Source organism: Anopheles maculipalpis, chromosome 2RL (genome assembly GCF_943734695.1).
Source record: "Anopheles maculipalpis chromosome 2RL, idAnoMacuDA_375_x, whole genome shotgun sequence".
In the NCBI taxonomy this organism is placed as follows: domain Eukaryota; kingdom Metazoa; phylum Arthropoda; class Insecta; order Diptera; family Culicidae; genus Anopheles; species Anopheles maculipalpis.
The window spans coordinates 21,729,127-21,751,135 of record NC_064871.1 but is presented as its reverse complement, the minus strand read 5'-3'; the positions used below and the strand labels follow the sequence as shown (position 1 = coordinate 21,751,135).

At 43.5% G+C, this 22,009-nt stretch overlaps 1 protein-coding gene across 1 annotated transcript; it reads right to left on the bottom strand.

The window, feature by feature from the left end:
• Positions 1-3,288: 3,288 nt before the first annotated feature.
• On the bottom strand, positions 3,289-21,845 carry LOC126565419 (protein eva-1-like). The gene is made up of 8 exons (XM_050222603.1): positions 21,795-21,845; positions 14,670-14,808; positions 13,408-13,557; positions 12,114-12,395; positions 6,067-6,317; positions 5,672-5,858; positions 3,679-3,809; positions 3,289-3,555 (listed from the first exon to the last, which is right to left on the bottom strand). The coding sequence occupies exons 1-8, from the start codon at positions 21,843-21,845 to the stop codon at positions 3,289-3,291; spliced, it is 1,458 nt and encodes a 485-aa protein (XP_050078560.1).
• Positions 21,846-22,009: the final 164 nt, after the last annotated feature.

Below are 22,009 nucleotides of genomic sequence, written 5' to 3'. Positions count from 1 at the left end.
ACAGTAATGAGCATTTGCTGCCTGGTAAGTTACCATGGAAAATTAATTTCATGCGGCGTGATTCGCTCAGATGATACGCCTGAAGGTATGCAATGCAACGTGTCGGTTATTGATTTTTACGTCTAATTCCGGTGAAAGAGGCTTTGCGTGGCTAAAACTGCATTCGTCTCTTTATTCCGGAATCGATCGACGAACGATTTCATAGACCATTGCCTATAGCCTGAGCTTAAAAGGGGTCAAATTTATATTCTTATGCGCAGCAAATGATTATGAGCGAAATTAATTATTTACATTTGTTTGTATGTCGGAAATTCGGTGTTTATATGAAATAATATTATTCTTTTTTTTTACTGTTGTAATTTAATGTTGTATCATAGTTTTGTTGAAAACAATCAGCTTGTTTGTATTTCTATAAGTGGTACCAGTGTCGTCGTTAGAAAAATGGCAATACTTTAATCTCGGACGGCAATGCAACATCTTATAATTATGAGTGAAAAGTAATCGCTTTAAAGTACATGTCTGTTATGAAAAGTTACAAATGTAAAACATGTAAAAAGTTACCTGAATTAGCCATTTGTTTATAATTCGGATGCTTCAATCACGCAAAGTTTTAGCTGTGTAAATGAACCGAAAAAGATAGCAAGAGAATATAGTAAGTGAAAGCCATTTAAAAGAACACAAACCAACAACGCAACCATTATTATTAAAATACTTTATTTACAGGTTTGGTTTTGATTTTTCTGTTTTCAGCATTCATCCTCCCACGGGGGGTATTTTTTAGTTAGTGATGAAGAAGGGGTTTTTTTTGTTCTTTTGTGTCCTGCTTATAGTCATCATTATTATAAAAAAACGGAAATCGATTTTTCACTCGGTCAATAAATAGAAACTTAACTGTGATTCTGCTACACTTTCCTGCGGTGAGGAAGAGATCCTTTTTTTCTCGCTTCCAGTTTTTGTGAAATGGTTTTACTTACAGGGACTCTTTCCTATGCTCTGTTTTTTTCTCTGCTCCTTGCTTTGTGCTTACCGTTTTCCGACAGAAGCAAAAGGATTTGTATATGACATTAGTTTGTAAACAAATATTTTGCTACTAAATTGTTGTTTAAAAATTTACAATACGTTCGTTCATTTGCTGCACAGTTCAAGATAAAAAACATGGCCCAGTTAACTCATCAGAAGGAGTCTATGTCTTTACATGTGGTTCAGTGTGTTGTAAAACTGTTTTCCACTAAATCGTTCGTTTTTTCAAACTCATCTATGAATGTACTTACGCTTCTTTTTACCAAAGAAATGGATAAAAAGTGTTCGACTTTGAACAGAAAATTATTAACAATTCAAGTCTCCTCGAAGTTTGAAGTTTGTCCAAACACCACGTGCAGCTTTCAAAAGGCTTTTTCCAGTGGCTCTGTCTGTGTGTGCGTGCGCGAAGTTTACCCTGATTACCTTATGCGAAATCGATCCGTTTCGAACGGGTTGCTGCTGTGCGAGCATTCCCATACGGTCCGGCATGACAGACAGCTGTCAGACTTGATTCGAGGATTCCGTTTTGGGCAGATTGGTTGGCCTAGGATAAGTTTGGCATGTGTACAGTGCGACATGTAAACGTCGCATTGGAACCATTAATCTTGACAGAGCAGCAGTTTGAAGTTGTCACGAAGCACACAACACGCGCACGCATGTTTCTGGCCCGGTGAAACTACGCCGCCACTGTGTACGCTACTGACGAATGGAAACTACAGTGGCTTGTGTTTTGTGCTCAAAACATTTCAAAAAAGGAATAATATAAATAATTCCTGACTATTCCTTCCTTTGACTAGTGCGAGTTGATGAAAATTTCCTACGAATTTGTCCTACACCCCCCCCCGGTACACGAGCCCGCCGTTACTTGGCGGGATTGATTTGAACAGTTTGACTTATCGTACACTTAGATATACATACCCACCTATAAACCGGCAACATTTATACAGTTCTGTGCCCGGATGCTTCCGGCCAAACAAAAACACAAATCGCACCACTCGCGGAAGGAGCGGCATGCAACATTAAATCGATTTGCCGCACAGACTTGCCTCGTAGTAGACTGTAATTAACAATTTTAAATTGCACACAAACGATTGTTTTCATACAAACACACACACACGTACATTAGCATACACACACTGTGTGCATGCACGCGTGTCACGGTCACTATCTCACGGGTCACTGGTCACTTAAAAACGGGTTTCAATTATTGCCTTGTGTGCGCACCGGACTGCGCACTGTTTAACTGTGGGCATTTGGCATCATGTCACATCGTACCTAATCTAGTAGCTGGTTTTTTTTCTCTTTTTATAAGATCTAGTTTAATACATTCGCTTTCACGTACCGTCCACTGGATGGTTTCGCGTGTTTTTTGTTTGTTTGTTTGTTTGAGGTTTCTATTTTCCCTCCGGTTTCGTCCTAATTACGTCCTAGGTTCTATTTCTTCAGTTACAGTTTTGACTTACGATAAAATTCGAACAATGAGAATATACAACAAAAACCGCGCCACTTAGAACACATCCAGAGTAAGAATTGTTTGATTCCTTGTTCGCATCATTTACCTGTGTTTGTGCCGTCGCGGAAGTTGGCAAAGAACCTCGAACGCCTTCGTGCAAAGTAACGCGGAACCAACGCTTATCCCGCTAATACGTCCCGCAATGTTGCAACCCCAAAAAGACGAAGTTCAATCTGTCAATACCACCGGGGATTCAATACCTTCGACCAAATGGTACGCAATGGCATCGCCGGCTCGAGCCGGTACAGCGAACAATGTCGCAGCACGGACGATAAGCTCCCGTTTGACGGTTGACGCGCTTGAAATACTAAGTATATTTCCACGATGGATGGATCTATTTCGCCGTTGCTGGCCGGTAGGGAAACCGGAACAACAACGGCTGCCCGGCTAGCTCTATCTCACTCGTAAAATTGTTTGGCATGGAGAGTTGTGTTAATAGCTCGGCAAACTGCGGGAATTGGAGCTGGGACTGGCGGACACGCGGAGGGCACGACGGATCTACGACGGATTAGTTGTGTGATGTCCCGGACGCGACACATTTCATCTGCAAAGTGCAGAAAAGAGTGCCCCCGGTCAAGGTTTCGGGTGTACCAAGTTTAATTAGCTTTCGCAAACTTGTCTCACAGATACACCAGATCCTTGTCCAGAGCGCTAGTACACTCGCCATTGTAGCGCTGCAGCGTGTTGACGGCGGTACCGGAAGAGGAATTGGTGATGGTGGCGTGATACTTCCTTAGCAGGATTATGCTGTAGTTCTAGAAACAGTACGTCCGATTGGGCGGACACATCACGATGGTATCCTCCCGTTCGCTGATCGTTGGTTCCTTGTTTTTGAGGATGGATTGTGGATGATGCTGTTGTTGTTGCTGCTGCTGATGCTGTTGCTGTTGACTTGGATGGGAGGAGGAGGAGGTACAGGATGAGGTGGTCGACAGTTGGGACGGGTGTTGCTGATGCTGTGTGACGGTGTGGCTCTGCACCGTACCGGAACCGGGCGGACCGGACGTAGCGATAAGAGCCGGCTGCGAAGGAACCGGATGTCATCCGTAGTAGTACTGCGCATTGGTCGCTCCTCTACTGAGACTGCGGGGCGTATTCCCGTCGTGGTCGCTCGATAGACGGCGAAGCGTTTGAGTGCCAATTACTGAGCCGCCTAGAAAACCGGGCGGAAGCTGTTGCGTGCCTTGGTGTGGCCTCGGTAGCGTTGTCATGGCTGCTAGCGGCGTTCTTATCGCACCTGTCGAAGAGGATTTGGGTTTAGTTTTGCGAACGAAAACTGTGCGAATTTTGTATTTATGTTGTTACATTATTATAAGTTAAGTAAAACAAAATAAAAACTATTTCTCATCAAGCACATCGAATGTTTTCGTAGCCTGCAGCTTAAAATAACAAACGCCAGGACCTTCCTGTTTTTTGGAAACCCATTTCCCAGCGGGGCGGAAGAATGTTTTATTTTGTACAGCATTCCGATGCTCGAAAATTCTCAGCTTTTAAAGCAACATTCCGAAAACGTTTCGCCGAAAGAATGGCCCAAAAAAGGATGGCTCGTAAATTGTCCGACCCTATTGGCAAGCAGCGGTAAAGGTTGCACGGGAACGGTGTGCATTGAGCATGAATTTTTAGCTAATTAAAGCATCGCATCGCGTGAATATTCCCGACACACGATGCTGCTCTGTCTCTGAGCCCAAAGCCCAATAGCGGAAAAGGGTTTCACTTTTCAGCAACAATGACTTGCACGCTGAGTTGAGCTAATTAAACAACTCTACACAGACGCTTCCTCCCAAAAAAAACACAGGCACTCGTCTACAAACGTGTGACGCACCTTTCCATGCCCTGAAGGGTTTTGGAGCCGGTGAACCGGGTGCGAATGAATTAAAATATTACTCGAAGTGAATGGTGGAAAATTAAAGTCAACGACAGAACATCCATTGAGGTACAAATACGATGGGCCAAAAAGGGGAAACGTGCGTGCGTGTTGGTAGGTAGGACGAATAAAGGGATGTTTTACAAGGAGCCTACCATCGACCGGCAAAAGGTAAGAGCTTTAATGTGAGGCTTAAGCATCGTGAGAGAATGTGTTTTATTGGGAGGCCTGGTGAAAGCAGCAAAGATCAACAGAACATGTTGGATAAAGTATGCTTGCAAGCTGAGTGTTGTCCTTTTGCAAAGGTGGTAAGGGGTTTTAACTCGAAAAAAGTGGTAGAAACGGGGGCTTTTTTTATCCCACGAAAGCTAATAACAATAGTAGTAACAGTAAGTAGTGCGTGCCTCACGGGAAGTGGAAAAAGATGTACATAATTTATCGCACAACAGGCACAAACGGTTAGGCTTTACCGTAGCGTCAGTGTGTATCAGCCCTCACCTGCAGCTCATTAAGTAAGTTTTAATCTGTTAAGGTTCACTATCGATGCTGTTGGGTTGATTTGGACATGGTTAACAAGGTAGTCGGTTGTTTGGTTGATAGCTTTAGCTTCTGGTGTTGAAGAGGAACAAGCTCATGGAATATTAATGGATTTGAGTGGAAGGACAGCTTGAGCTGCTGAACATGGTGGGGCTAGTTAACAAGTACAGTAGTGAGTATTATCTTTGCTGCCAAAAAATCGAACTATTGCTGTTAAGCTTCTTTAACACTTTCATTATATTATAAGGATTGTTTTAAAAGAAGTCTTATAGTGATTGATAAATTGCTGTGGCAGTGAGCATTGAGTCGTAGAAAATTATTAAACATTAATTCTTATTTCTTGTCAATCTTACTGCTCCAATCCCCTTTTTCAAGCATTGGATGGTTACAAAAATTATAAAAACTAATTTAAAGAGATTTGCTTCGTTTTCAACAGCAAGCAGGATCTAAATTCTGTCAATATCAATAATTTATTTGTAAGATGTCCCAAGATAGAGAAGGATCTATGTAACCAATTATTTGGAAACAAAAACACAAAATACACTTTTGTATATGCTTTCAAATAGGGTAGTTGGATGTGTTATTCAAAATATCAATTTTAATCATTAATGGAAAACAATAAACTCCTCATTCATTTCAACATGATAATCCGACAGCAATAATCCACCGTTCTAAACGCGTTTATATGAATTCTACGGTTGAATGATCCGTACCAGTTTGCCGGGAAAAGAACTTACCTATGCTCGAACCCAACTGCGATGGCATGATGTTGATCGGACCGCTCAGATACCCGGGCGGCTGGGACGTGCTCATGATGGCACCCATCGAACACGGCGGCACCAGCATCGTGGTGGAGGTGTGCGAAATGTTCGACGGCCCCAGATTGCCGTACGGTCCCGGGGACGGTGTGTACGGGCCGTAGCTCTGGTGAGGTGCAACACCATCGGTCCGAGACCGCGCATTCGTAGGATGGCAATCGTGAAACAGGTAGCCACAGCCCGGAAGCGAGAAAGCGGGAAGAGAGCGTGCAAACGGTAGACAGGTTTGATTAGACTGTGGTGACCTTCAGACGTGCCCTGGGAAATGTTCGACAGCAGCAGCAGCGGGCAGAATTGTTCCACCGTATACTTACATCGCTACGCGAAACGCTCGGCACCGGGAGCGGCGTCTGCAGATCGATATCCGCATCGATTTCCGATATATCGTCGGTGAAGCCGTTCGGCAGCGTTGTTTCGCCGGTGTTGGAAGTTTGGAATTTATCGTCACCGTCCTTGGCCGTTCGCCGTCGCTGCACCACCAACCGACCGATCACGATCGACACGCAGAGCAGGATGGCGACCGTCACGGCCACGATAAGGTATAGGTAGAATTTCTCTTGATTTTCTGCTCGGCAAGTTGTCGTCAATATTTTATGTCGCAGCATCGCCACCAAGATGAGGCGAAGCGGAACAATGGGAAACGCCATGGAAATGGGGAAGAAAAATGAGAAAACATAATGTAAGTTTGTTGCCGGCAAAGAAGAAAGGACTGGAGCAAATCGAGGAGTTTAAATTCTGCGTTATTTAATGCCACGTTGGAAACAGACCTCATGAACCTTTGTTGTATTTTGTTGTACATGGATTGTATTAAAAAAACCTAACCCACAAACAATCGAGCCGATATTAACTTGCAAACTGTTGAACTATTCTTCGGCTATGGTTCGGTAGGTATTAGTTGTGTGATTGTTATCAAGAACTTGTAGCTTACGTGTCGATTTGTCTCGTCCATTTCATACTCTTTAATAACTCACGCAAACCTCTTAAATATACGATTCGATTGAAAATTATCGATTATATTGCCTTCGCCAAATAACGTCAATCACTCCAATTGGTAGATTCAATTTCGCCTGGCAAGTACTTACGATTCCAAAATTGACGAATCTCCCACCAAACAAACAAAACCGGATAATCGTTTCGATCGCTGTTGGATGGCTTCCGATCGTAGCGACGCGGGTTGTCGCCTTCACCGTTGGTGGGACCGACACCATTGATAAAATCGTTTCGCTCGGACACACCGTTCGGATTCTGTGCCCGTGCGTCTATAGTCTTGGAAAAGTCGACTAATTTCTTGTCCGTCCGTGTGCGAGTTGGTGAATTCGATTCATTGTGCGCTTCGGGGAAATCGATGGGATTTCGTTGATTAGCACTGCCATCCCCACTGTTAGACATTCCATTGCTGGTACCAATCGATCGTCCTGATTGCAGAATGGTTTGTATGTATGTGTGTGTGTTTGAATGTTACAAGGGAGAAAGCTATAATTCTATCGTAAACATACATCGTTGTGCCGCCAGCACCCTCAAAGCTAACAAAGTGAGTGGTGCGTGATTTTAGGTGTGCCGAATTCAACGAAAAGATGAACTCGGATCGATGTGTGAGTAGCGTGTCGAGAGGCAATCAGACTGAGAACGAATAAAGGAACGGCATGTGTTGGGGTGCATGGGTTTGTGCTTTCAATGCAAAGTGGTAATAATGTGTAGCCATACATCAATATTTCAACAGAAGGTAGAATTATCAAAAGAAAATTGAAAGCATTATTCTTCTTCACAGTAAAGTGATCATACATTGTATTCTGATAAATTATTATATGCTCAAGACTAGCTGTAGTTTCTCCTTAAAACCTTGTAAAAGAAGAGTTTTAGACGCTTCAACCCTACTTTTGCAGCACTTCGTTTGGTATAGTTAGTAACGGTGGTAAATGCCAATCTAAACCAACTCTTCACAATAAGAAACTTTGCTCGAATGACTTCGTGTGCCCTGCACGACTTCATGACCTTAACGTGCCAAGAATGCAAGCTTATGGATTAGCAATAAAAAAAAACCCATGCACACAAACAATCCAACAATCAACTCCTGTACACACGGTGATGGAAGAAGTGTGAAGGAAATTTTTAATTAATTTCCTCGCCTTAATTGCATCAAGAAACCGAACAGGTTTTGTGAAACCAAAGTTATTCAGCAACCGAGCGGCCCGTGTCCCGTATGCTGTTAGCAAACTTTGCCCGGTGTGTACTTTCTTCCACGCCATGATACGTTTCGCGAGCCAGCGCAGCATTCGCTAACCGATTGTTTCAAGATTCTTTCGAGTGAGTTTCGACTGCTTGGGGATGGGGCGAACTGGAAGCGAAGGTACGAACGTTCACACCGCTGGCTGATTATTTTCGGTACATCCCGGTTTCTGACGCGCAGAGCGCACTCGTTGAACGTGTGGATGGAAACACTTAGTAGAATACATAACGGCATTACGTAACCTGTCACGTAGTACATCTTCAAATTAGCCTGGATTTTGCCCGCCGTGCGAATGGGGCCCATACCGGCCACCGTGTGCTCACGATGCCAAAGCACTAATTGGTTTATGCTCTTGCTGGGCACGGTTGGTTTTGGTAGCATGTTAATTTACTGCCTCGGAGTATATGGGTGTGTTTGTATGTAAAGGTGGACCATCAAAAGGGAGGTGAACCACAGAAGGTAAAGCGGTGAGTAAGGTAACAAAAGATAAAAAAGCTACGAGTGAGTGGACGCGTTTGGCAAGAGCGGCAGAAAAGTGCTGTATGTTTGTTGTAGCCATCTGTTGGGGTAGTTGTAACGGGCTCATGCTAAGGGTTCTTACTTAGAGAGCACTCCAGCAAAGTTGACCGGTAGCATTGTTACTGGTCAGCTGGTACGTGCCGGACGAGTTTAAACGTACGTAGGTATATGTCGAGCAAGGATGCACAATGTGGCTCGTAGCTCGATTTGCTCGATTTGCTATGCAAACTTTTCACAGTGCTCATTTTTCTCTCGTGACGTGATGAGACAAATAAATTTAATTCGAGCTTTGATGTAGGGAGCATCATTTTTACTAATGGTGCTTTCGAAAGAGCTTCTGTTCGTTGTTTGGTATCAGAACTGTGATGAATTAAAGTCTTGCTGTTTTGCCTTGTAAGATTTGTAGGCTTCAACGGTGCCCATTTGTATCGATTGATTGCTTCCGAAAACGCAAAGGATCTTCACTCAAATTATTTTTCAGAATTTTATCTCACAATTGTGTCTTTGTTCAAACAAAACTCTGAGTTTGATATGTAAACAGAGCACGATTGGGTGATTGGATTGACGATAATTATTGAACATTCAAAGCGGAAAAGGCATCCAAGTGCAGTCTTCTTATACGTATTTGTTCATAATGAATATACTTTTTGGACCATCACACGGCTTAGGTGAAGCCATTGTGAGCTACATTATTATTGCTTTTTTCTTCTTTCTTGCCACAGGAACTTTTCTATCCCTAGCCCAGCTATTTTAGCCCTTTTGGTTGGTTTTAAACCGTACAAAGATCAACCGAAACTCCTCAAAGCACGTACGGCCATTACTTATGTCTGTAAGAAGCCTTTATATTGCATAATTCTAGAATGGAAGTCATTTTTCTGCTTAAACCTTATTGATTTCTCCATCAAAACTGAATCTTTCATCGACATTTCGAATAGTTGTTAGACATAAAAATTGTCCTAAATGTGTCTGGCCAAAATAGGGAAATAAATTATCCTTCCTTCAGCAAACAGTTAATTGGTATTTAAGTCTCGTTTTTTTTTACTATTCCTAGTCAGCATCTGCTGTAGTCTCTCCTTCGTAATCATCATTAATCGTTTCAAGATTCACACAACAACTGATACGAAAAAAAAGGTCCTATTAATCTTAACATCTTCCGGAGCAATTGAGCAGATGGTTTACCAACAGAAACCACTGCTCGAATAATGTATGTATCATTAGCTCCATTTGCCATTGTCGGAAGGTGTCCACTTCCCCACCCTACCGAAGCCTACACCGGTCTCGGTGAAGCAACCAAGACATGAGCCAACTGATTCTCATGACTCTTCCACTCAACTTCAGCAGTGCTGCAACTGCCAGCGGGAATTTTAAAGCAAACACTAAACACCGGTCACTGACAGCAATGTCACACGGGCAGTCAAACGAACAGAAGTGGCGGTGGGTGTTGGTACCACGTTGATTGTATTGGGTGGTTCGCTCGGCCAGTCGGTGCATCCTGACAATGTGGCCAGTACAACACTCGGTTTCCGTTCGGTTCCTTTTTTTTTCACTCTCTGCTGTTTCACTGCTAGGGACCCGGGAATTAATACAAACTTGCCAGCGAGAATGGATGGACGTACTCATTGAATGGGGCTGGTAGGGAAATTGTCGCACTGGCCCATTGCAGGAAGCTGGCAGGATAAATGGTTTTCCGGCCGCCTGTTTTCATTCCCAAAGCACAGTTGCGCTGCTTTGGCGAGCAGGTTGCTCTCTGTGTGTGTGTTTGTGTGTCGTTTTTTTTTTGTCGTTCCTGCTACTACAGGCAACACCAAGCGGGGTGACACAGGATGAGACAATTTATTTTGGCCAACGGCAACAGCACCAACCCTGGCACCAACGACGGCTTTAACGGCTTGCTTGGGAATTTGCTGCACATAGCAAAATGGTTATTTTTCAGGCAGTATAATAGCTTGTCCGGACTGTTGTGGTTGTCGGTTTCGGTAGTTGCTACATTTGTGTGTTAGTGTATGTGTGCTCTCATAAGGCTTCACCTGGTTTGGCTTCACCACCATTTTCTAAGCTTGCTTTCCCCGGTTAGGCCGGTAGAAACGCAAGCTCGTTTGCTTCCAGGGGACAACATTAATGCAATCGAGGTTTTGCTGTGCCGCTTTTTTACTTTTCTCCTTCATCTTCAACTCAATCACTGCGCCGTTGTGGCATTGGTCTTGCTACAAGGATGTACATTGGAGATTTCCCTGCGTTTTAGGGTATCCAATGGCAGAGAATGGAGAGAGGTGCGGTGGTGGAGAAGAATTTATTCACAAGAAACACTTTCCAAACGTTGAGAGAACACATCGCAAGAGCGTTTGCAGTAGCGAAAGCGAAAGATCTTACTTGAAGGAAACTATGTTTTCGCTTGTTATGCGGTTGATTGTGGCTTCTTGAATCACAGCAATCTTGTTCGGTGAAGCAATTGAAACGCAAGTTCACAGTGAATGGTCAATTATAGGAAAAATTGAATGCTAAAGAATAGTTCCATCAAGGATTACTTGTATGTTCTCTCCCTCACAGCGGCACGATACGGAAACTGATTTATGCTAGTTATATTTAATAGAAGTTTACGTAATGTTTCTAGCGTACTTCTTTTCTCTTGGATTATATATTTTTGAAATATAATTTCTGATAGAATTTGTGTTCTTTTTTGCTGCGCTTTTTTGCTACTGCAGCACTCACTTTAAAACACACCGATGGAGGCGGATGGCGGCTTGCTTGCTTAAGCAATGTTGAAATGATGGAGGCGCCTGGTTGTTGGATGTAAAATGTGGAAAATGTTTTTGAGTGCGGGTTTGTACGGTTTCGTGCATTACGGAATTTGGCGTATATTGTCGGTTTATTTAAATAGCGTGTCAAGTTACGTTGATCAAGCAATAAGTGTCAAATAAACAACACCGAAGCTGAACCCGTGCAGCATGGAAAATGGAAAATATTTTTGCACCTGAGCATGAAATAGGTTTCCAGGAACTGTTTTGCTCCATCGCATACGCAAAACAACAAGGAAGCTCATAAACTTCGTATTACCGTCTGAAGAGAATGACGAGAGCGCCTTGGCCCGAATGAATAATTTCACTGACAATTTTTTTTCCTACGGCTAGAATAATGTTTATTCATAGAAGAATTAATCTTAGCCTTTGTTATGAGATTACGGTGAAAAAGTGTTTAGTTTTCTTTTGAAATTTCTGCACCTCTTTCAATAGAATCAAGAGCTCATTTCAGCATACTCTGCTCGTGACGAAGCGAGTATAAGATCGTATAAAAATTGAAAAACATAGTCATTATTGCGTTGCAAATATGTTTTTACATTTCAGATTCAATTTAGCTCTTCTCGTTTAAGAAAACTGAAACCCAATCGTGAAGCACTGTGTATAATACAACATTGAACTAGAAACAACAAGCGTAACAATAAATGTATTTGGAGCGGAATGTCTGAGTGGCTATCATTTGAAAAGCCAATCATGATATTAATAGCAACTGGTGATCTTTGAACTGCTTAAAAAATCTTTTAAAGCTTTTTACACATTACTCCAGCAGCAGACTACAACGACAAAGGTAACCACTCAAGATAAAAGCTTTTCAACTTACCACCGAACGAAAAGTCACTATCGTCCATAATGTCGTGGATGGAGCGCGGTGGCACCGCCGGGGTGCTGCTCGATGTGCCAACGTACACGGGCACATCCGACACTCGACCATTTGTGGGCCCACCCTGCAGTTTCGGCGCTGGACCAGGTGGTGCAGCGTCCGATTCGCGGAAAAACTGATCCTCATCGTACAGCTCGTCCTGATCCTGTTCGAGGTCACTTTGCAGTGGTTCGTCTGGTTCGGGAGCAGCCTCGAAGCGGTCCTTCAGCACCTTCCTAGGCACTGTGGATGAGCCAGAAATAAACGAACGATAAGCATTGGCACAGTACGTCATGTCCGACAATAGGACACCAGCTACGAGATAGCGGTGGGAAAGTTTTATCAGCAAATTTTTCCACCACCACCACCGACCGGAAGTTGCGATCCCAGTGGATCGGTTTCTTCCTGTACACATCGGACCGATGCAACGGGCGCCATATGTTGTACCGGGGTGCCTGTGCCGCAATACTAACCGCATGTGTAAACAACTTTTAAGTACATCCTGGAATCGGGCCGACACGGTTTGCCGAATGTTGTACTGTCCGCCGAAAGTGTGCATTTCCGCCGTCCGTGACACTTTTGCATCACCGTTTCGGTGGCATACGAGGCGAGACAATCTGAGAAAGAGAACGAGAGAGAGAGAGAAAGATAGACCGAAAATGAAAGGGGTGAAGCGGATAGTGTAAGGGAAAGGCTCGGCTGCCATTTTATGGCTATACCGTAGGGATATGTTACTGCTACCAGAACACAGTTGCACATTTATTGTATCGGATTGCGGAAAACCAACCCAATTCCGTTCTGAACTACCGCCCACTAACCTTTTTTTGGGGGTTTCCTTCTTCTATCCTTACTTATTCGTTCTGTTTTTGGGAATGGCAGCTCGAGATGAGAGTACCTGACCGAAAGCTAACACTGGAACTTACAGTGGTCGGGGAGCCGTGTTTCGTTTCCGATTAGCTTTGGTGTGAAAACGGTCCCCGGGGGAAAGATTTTCCTTCTTTTTGAGCCCTTTTTTAAGAGGAACCTGAGTTTGGAGCCCCTTAGCTGTCGTAATGCATGACTTTTTCCAGTGCTTTTTCCGCTGTTTAACCGGACTCTTACGATCCCACGCTAGATTAGAGGCGGTACCGTGTGAACGACCGAGCGAATGGAACTTGATAGTTGTGGAGTTGTGTCGAGGGTTTGTTTCCAGCATGTCGACTTTTGAAATAGGACACAGCGTAAGCGTCCGGTTTTGAACGGGCGTGATACTTACTTTCTTCCTTTACGCCCTGCGGTTGCGCGCACTGAAGACTTTCGTACTCGGTTCGACCGTAGTTCGCACTGTAGATTGCTATCCGGGAGTATGGGTTGCAAATTAATTGAATTACATCGTTTTCGCAAGCGATTTTGCTCCGGAACTCGTCTGTAATTGAAGACGTGAGGATGTGGTTAGCGTGGAATGTGAAAAGTACGGACACAAAACAAAAAAGCGTTGCAGGCACAATGGGTTCGTGTTTTGTACCGCAGAGCAGTACTAATTAGGCAACGAGCGTTTTGCAGTGCGATTTGCGATGGGGTGAAGGAATTTCATTAATTGATTCATCAGAATACTGGTGAGATGGGTACGATAGTGCTAGCTGAATGCTTACTGCTGCAGAATATGATAGGAAAAGCGATTTAAATTCGGTTTTGAATTCTTCACATAAAATTCCATTGCTGTATTCCAATTTCTCATAACCATTCATCATGTAGAGTCAGAAATAGGTCACCTTTGCTCAAATGGTATCATCAATCGGAACATCATAGTTTCTTGAAGCTTGTCTTATGGTTGAAGATCAACATTTATCTTTGCGTGGTGATTTATTCATCCACCATAAGCGATAAAGTTCACCTACCACCCGTTGGAACTTCCAGACGATAATAATGCCATTTCGGTTACACAAAACCCAAAACATATTTGCGGTCACCCGTGGGCTTACAGTGATTCCTTGTACGGGCATGCACGACCAGCAGCAACGGCAGCAACGGTGGTAAAGGTGTAATTATTTAAATTCTTAATGGACCACGCCTTGCTCTGTAGGTGACAGGCTTTTGCATGAATTTTGCATCAGCTGGCTTCTGACCAACCGGACAACCATAATCCTCGTCCATTCCATTCGGGCAGTAGACATTTATGAGCCCGACTTGATGACAACACTGATAAGCGCATCTTGGCCGTCTGACGGCAGCACAAGACGGTCAAGATGGACGACGGCTAAAACGATTAATGGTGGCAGGTTCAGCGAAGCAAAGGCGCACGACATATGAGCTGGTGACAGCACAAACGTTTTTAATGCATTGGTCAGCATAAAGCTGATCAGTTCCTTTGTGCCGTGAGGGGTTTGTAACAGAAGCAAGATTCAGCCCCCGGGAGGCCACACGGTGACCTAAATCACCACCGCACTGCTAGCCCACACGTCCCGGGGATATGCTTTCCAGATTTTATCGTGTGTGAAATTTATTGAGCAAACGATGGCGCAAAATAGGTGTACTTACACGGTCGGCACTTGTAGGCCACCTCGACGAACTTCCGCTGGCCCGGGCACGGATCGCCGCCGAAGGTTTTCGGCGATGCGAGAAACTTGCAGTGGCGCTTCTTTTGGCACGCTTCCACGACTGTTTGGAGCAGCGAGTACTGTAATGAGACCGACGGACGAAGAAGCAAAATAGATTTAATGTGAACGAGGAGAAAGCATCGATGTGAGTGTGTTTGTGAAGGAGAATGAAGACAGAACCTTTTGGGTGGATTTCAAGAGCGCACGGGATGCATTCGTTGCAGCTAAGATAGCAAAATATCGGAACAAACCGAACGACGCAGTGCTAACGACTGCTACTCTCGCTGCGGTTACTCTATAATTGAAATTTATGTCACTTGAAATATTTCATGTTTTATCAGGTATTGTATGGCTTATTCCTAGAATTCGGTTTCATAGAATTTACTGTTCATATGTTTTATATCGTTTGTTACACTGTTCAAGCCTAGTTTCATCTCCTTGTTTTTCTTTGACACTAAAACCTCGAGAGCTCTTGGTCTCCCATTTCTAAATTTTCTTTTCTGAAACTCTGGTCCAAGAACACGGGTTCTTGGACCAGTCCGTGGACCGGACCTGTTGTTTGGAGATTTGCGTCGTTACCGTCTCGGCTACAGGATTGCTCCGAGTCTTGTTTTATATTTTCACATTGTGTTTCATTTGAAGAAAATGATTTTACCATGACATGAAATCCTTCCCTTTACTTAGACCTTCTTAACCATTTTAATTCTACGCATTATTTGCCTGATTCGCTACAAACATTGGTCAGTGTAAATGCTACTGGTGGAATTCAAATGAATATGTTGCGAAAAAAAATCACAGCATAAAAAAGCCTTTTTCAACCCAAGTCCCTGACATGCAATTTTTGTAAGACGATTTCAGCAGAAGTTTTAAGTTTTTTAAAAGGATTTTAAACATGAAAATTCTATTTGTATGGCTCTGGGCGGTATGATGCCTGACGAGATTTTACCCCCTGTTCGTCCAAGACTTTTCAGGAATGATTTTCCAGTTCACAAAACCCTTTCTGAAGCCTTAAACTACAAATGACAAAAGCGGAAAAAACCAATTTAATTCAGTTTGAAGAATCAGCAAATGTGCCACCTGTTTTCAATTTGAGTGTACCGTAACCACCAGCACTGATTCTTGCGTCTGATTGCTCAATCACGTGAAGCTGTGTGATTTGGTTCTTTAGTAAAAACTTACGTACAAAACCACAACCGTCCTTAAGAACCGCTTCTGGTGAGCTGCAATAGTACAGCAGAAAAACAGCTGAAGATTGAGCAAATTTCGCAAACGCTTGCTCGCTATTCGTTATCCTACCTTTCTGTGTTACATTTGCGCTCACCGTTAAAGTACAACATTCCAGCTACATACTTGCCTCGGTACTCACATGGGAAAGTGGTGTGCCAAGCGACACGATTTGGTCGCACCTTGGTTTTGGAAGCTCGCTCGACAAGGATTTAGCATGCAAGCGACACAATTTCCCTCGACTCACGTACAGCTCCCAAAATAACATGTTTTTGGTTATGTTTCGTTTGTCATTGCCTTACTGTACGGTGGCTGTACGGTTCGTCACAATATACCACGCTCACACACGATCACACGACACTCAAACAGCCTGCCACGCGCGTGTAACCAGTTCTTGTTCTTGAGAAATTGCTGGCCTAGTGTTTGAATTTGCAAATCACCTTCGCAAGGCTCAGCACCCATGCACGGGTTTCGAAATGCGGCATCTAGCGTTCTTTCAACGACGCGCAAGACAAGCAAACAACAATTTAGCGTAACATCTTGAACAACGCCGTTCGGTCCGGGGGAAAAGTAAGGCAAGCAACAATTATTTGGCAATAAACATCACGGCCGCGTGCGAAATCGTGGCGCCCTATCGAAAAAGCTACCAAAGCAGTGATGCCGCTCGGAGCTGGTTTGTAGAGCGACAGTTTCCCTTTAAGCTTTTTGCCAAGCAGCACTCGGATTATCCACGGCACACTTCACCACCACGGAACAGCGAACAGTGAACCAGCTGTTGACAAGATAGTACTAATTGAGATAAATGCTGTTCTGCAGGCGCTAAGCTATGTCAGAAAGCGTTTTTTTTTTTTGGAGAGGTGGTTTTTGGTGTGCCAGTTTACCAACAAAGTGAACCATAATTCTATACAAAGCAGTGCCTAGAGCTTGCCCCTAGCGTTACAACATGTTTGTATTGTTCTCGAGTGTGGTACAAGCATATCTTTAATAGGCTTATAGCTTCAGTGTTAATGAGCGGTTGTTTGGTTGGCATCGGGTCTATTTTTTGTACCATTTGAACTAAAGCACAAGTTTGCAATGCTGCTACTTGTTAGGTCATACAGCATTGAATTTTTTAAATGTATATCATTGTGGCTTTACGGGGTTTCGCTAGGAAACTCAACTTTAAAACTCAAATCGAGTCGGAAAACTATTCCCAAAAAGCAAAATTTCAAATTAATTACATTAAGTAATTATAGTTTGTAGTTTGAAATACTAAATCATTATTTCCATCATCACTTTTGCTTCTGTTTGATGGAATAATGGATTGATGTTAGTTTCATCGTCACTGTCGATATAAAAATATATTTTCCAACTTCTTTTCTTTGTCTTTTTGATTCGAGAATACTCTCAGAAATCTCTTTAGTTTTTACTATCCGAAGAACAAACTTATGCAAATGCAAAGCCACTAATAAAAATGACCGCAAAGAATGGAAACAACCTGCCTTGGAATACTGCGAATATGACTCCATCGAAGTGCACAACGTTTTTGCATAAGCTTTTAACGCGATTATTACAAAATTTTCACGATATTCGCGATTCATATCGTTCGCTGCGTAATCGTGCTTTCAATGCTTTCAATTTTTGCATCTACTTCTGCATGCTGCATTCAGCTCACTCTATCTCCCTCACTGTCCTGAGGCTTAATTACAAGACGAAGGGAAAGGTGTTAATATTCCGGAAATTGCTTCCTTCCGTAAGTGCGTTCATTCACTCACTGAGCTTCTTTTCTTTCGTCGTCGAAGCTCAAACACACCACACCAAAGATATAGGCTGCCGACGCTACTTTATCTTGGGTGCATAACCTCAACGTCTGGTTACGGATGCGTGGAGCTCTCTCTCTCTCTCTCTCGCTAGTTACTCGGCTTGAGCTTTATGTTTACGAACCGGGCCCAGTAGTTGAGTGCCGCAAGACCTTCCGTGCATAATTTAATAGTTTCCGAAAGCGCATTAACGCTGTTGTGATTTGACCAAAGTTTGTGCATTTTCCGGAGAAACGGTCAACTCGCCGGAATGAAGAGTTTTCTCCCTGTGTCCGAGCCACTTAGACGGTCAGACGGTAGATAATTTTCTGCGAAGTACGGCCACACCAGAAATGGCCGGACGTTAAGCATACACAAAAAGGAAAAGGAAAAAAAAATAAGAGAAGGAACAACTTATTTTGTGCATCGCTTTCGGGGGAAGAAGAGGGAAGGTTTGTGTGCAGTGTGGGACAGATTTCATGATTTTCATATCTGTAGACAACATCCCGGAAGCTGCATGTCCGGGTGTGGGTGATTTTGTAGTACTTTGCATTGGTGCCATCGTGTCACATCGTTACCAGAAGGTTGATTTTTCCGTCCTGTAGGGTGGTTGGAACCGTTTTGCTCCTGCAAGCCAGCTGTCAGACACAGAGCGGATTTGTCTAACGAGGTACTAAATGGGAATAAAGTACCATCCCCATCCGGAGGGCATAGAGATTAGAGCGATGCATGCATGGTGAAGGTGCACTGAACGGGCAACATGCAAACATCGCGTAAGGTCTACAGACACATCGTTCCCGGTTAGGATTAACTTGGATAGAAGTTGTGCTTAATTTAGTTACCACTTTTATGAACCATTTGCAGAACATTTAAAAGAAGGAAACGATATTATTGACTGTTTGTTGAACATTTGAAGAATATTATTAAAAAACATATAAAATTCGTCGATTTAAACACTAAGAAACCAAACAAGAAAACTTAGCAAAGGAAAATTGAAACTCATTCGTAGCCGTGTGTTTCTCTCCAATACAATGTGGCGAAAGGAAGTGAAAAAAGATATAATTTAACTCGCGTAATTGTCGTCGTTACATTTAACCACATTTCAACCACAACAAGACATGCCCAATGAAACAAAGAAAAATGCCAAAAACATCCAACAAGCAAAATGGTGGACAGAGGAAGAGAGAGAGAGAGTGAGAGAGAGTGAAAGAAAGAGAGACCGGAAATAGAAACACCAAAGCATTAACGAGGCCCAGCTTTGCACTGTGTACCGCGCCTGTATTTTGTGAATGCCTGTATTTTGTGAACGTTTCCACTCGAAGAAGATTATCGCCTACGTGGTTTTGATGCTTACAGTAATGGGAAAGCGTGGAAAACGCAGACACAGAGGTTATTGTTTGTTTGAGCGCTGAACGACCAATTACATGGCAGCACTGTACACTTTGCCCGAAACGGTTTCAACAGCCAAATTGTTCCCATGCTTCTCCAACGTTTCATTCGGGAGCATCCAATTTCGTGTTAGCCTTTGGTTTGGTTCTTTTATTTCCTTTCCAACAAAGTATAATTGAGCAAAATTGACAACCCCGAAAAGAATTGCTCTGAGCGGTACGATGAAAATTACGATGAAAATGGAATGGAAATGAAGCAGCCAAATATATACGACGTCAGGCATTCGGTTTCACCAAAGCAAGGCAGAATAAAGCCAAACACTGAATAACCAACGCAAAGGATAGACGAATCAGGAATCAAATTATTTCGGGCAAAGGCTTCAACGAAATGCTTCATTTGACCGTAAGAATATCGAGCTAAAACAAACGACTGTCAATAAGAGCGACGACGATTGGGCGGCTGCAAAAGCCAAGCATTAGAAGGAACGAATGATACGAAAAAAAAGCTCCTCTTCTCTAGCGGTGTGTTCTGTTCCGAGAAGCTAACCGTTGCCTTTCAGTTTCGCGCATTCGCTCGGGCATTCCTGCTTTCGGCGAAGGGATTTAGGTGATCGAAAGTGTCTAATTTGGTATTCATCAAAGTCGTACATCTGTGCAATATTCCTTGGGTTAGCTTTCTGCTCCCAAATCATCGCACAGTGTTCATCGCGTCGTATGAACATTTATCCGATTAAAATGCGCTTTCTGCGAGTATTGTGTGCAGTCGGACCATGCGCTCCAACCGAAGCACTTGCCGTTGTGGAAAAAGGGAAAATTATTCACTGACCAAAAAAAGAATGGGAAAACTCTAGCTGACGCAAGCGAGCGATATGCAGCTGAGCCATCCGGCATGGGAAATAGTGGCGTGCTCGATGGGTGGTTCGTATGGATTATTTCCACATTTTGAGGACGAGCATTTCCCCACACGCGCCTCCCCTGGCTGTGCTTCGTTCAGAGAGACATAAAGGGTTTTTGGTGGCAAAAATGGATCTAATACGATGATTGTGAGTCAAACGAATCAGTCTGTGGCGCACGTCCGAAGAACACAATCTTGTCATAAATCGGACACTTCCGTTTCATTGGCAACCGGCAGTATACTGGCACATGAACACGATAACCCGTGGAGCTTTTTTTTTTGCTGCAATACGCCTTGGTAAAAACGAACACGACGATAAGAAAAAAAAAAAACATCTCGCTTCAGACGCGTTTCCTACATAGCTTATCTACGAAAAGCTCAGCATGCCATCATAAAAGCACCTACACTGGGGCAGCCAACCGGTACAAGTGGCGGAGGGCGAGCGAGCGAAGAAAAATTGAATAATTTTCATCGAATGCAATGGCTGCATCTTTTGGTCTTTTTTTTTTGCTGTGTATGTGTGTGTTTATTTCCTCTGGTGCCACTTGCGCGGATGGATAAATGCTGAATCGTGACGATAATTTGATTTGGATTATTGGATTCAAGTAGATTTAATAATATTATGTCCCTGTGCTTCATGGAGATTTTCTTCTAGGGCTCACGGACGACACACAGAGCTGCACAGCTGAGCTGAAGTGTTTGATAGTTTGTGATATGCTTAGAACTGGGGAGTTGTTTTTGCTTCTGATCTTCTTGATCTGTGACAGAAAGATGTAGGATTGAGGGACGGATAGATTTTTGAAGCTAAATTCAATTCGTTTCGTCTGTTGGGTGTTGACGTGGAAGTCGCTTGTTGATCTGCTTCAAAGAGAACGAAAAAAAAAACAAAAAGGATCGTAGAAATTTCGTTGACAGCGCAGACATTTGTATACAACTGATGATAGCAATACCGATTTAAAGGGACATCATAGAAATGTGTTGAATGAGCAAACTAAAAAAGATGTGACTAAATTTGACAGTAATAACTTTACTGAAAGTAGGTAAGCAAGAAACAGATGTGATAGTATTAAACATACATTTGAAAATATTGAATAAAACACTAAATAATGTACTCAATCCTTGGAAGAAACAACGGTAAGTAACGTGTTCAAACATAATTTATTCTTAAACTTTCACATCCAGCACCACTACATTGCACCTGCTGCAATGTTGAACCAACACTTCGATTTACGGTTAGCAAAGCAGATTACCATCACACCTGGGTGGCGCCCGCAAACATCGGCAAACCCAAAACAACTTGTACCTGTTTCTTCCCGATCGATTATATCGTAAGCACTTGTACGAAGTAGTTTCTGCACACGCTGCTGCCGCACGCGTCCTACTCAATTTCCACCGGCAGCTGGAGTTTCCTCCGCCCGTCCGTACTTTTGCGTGCGAGCATTTAGAAAAGCGTTTTGCATTTTGCGCACAAAACTGTTACAGGATTGAGCCATAATCCTTCGTCCTAAATCTGCTTCCTGGTTGGATTACGGGTGCTTAGCAGTTACGAATTTATGTGCACTTTTCCATCGATATTTCAAACCGGTTCCCACGCAGGGTGCTAAGCCCCGGGAGCATGGCCGGGGACTCGGGGGTGTTGGGAGAAATAAATTGAAATATCGAAACGCCCTGCGTCTGCTTAGTATCACTGCCGGCATCGCGCGCGTATCTGATCCAACACACCACCGTACGCCGTCGATCAATCGCAACCGATTGAGAGAAAATGGGTAAACGAAATTTACGCTCCCGTCCGTACGCCGACGGGCCGATGGTATGTGGCCAAATGTGGCCATCGGGGGGGACAGTGCGGAGGAGTAGAATGTGAGCCTGGGTGCTGTGCAGTGGGAAGCAACGGTTGATAAAAGTGTTGCATATTTATGGTTTACGGAACCCTGTTTTGCCCCGACGTTCGTCAAGCGAAATGGAACAATTTTGATGTCTGCCAGCACAGTCAGGC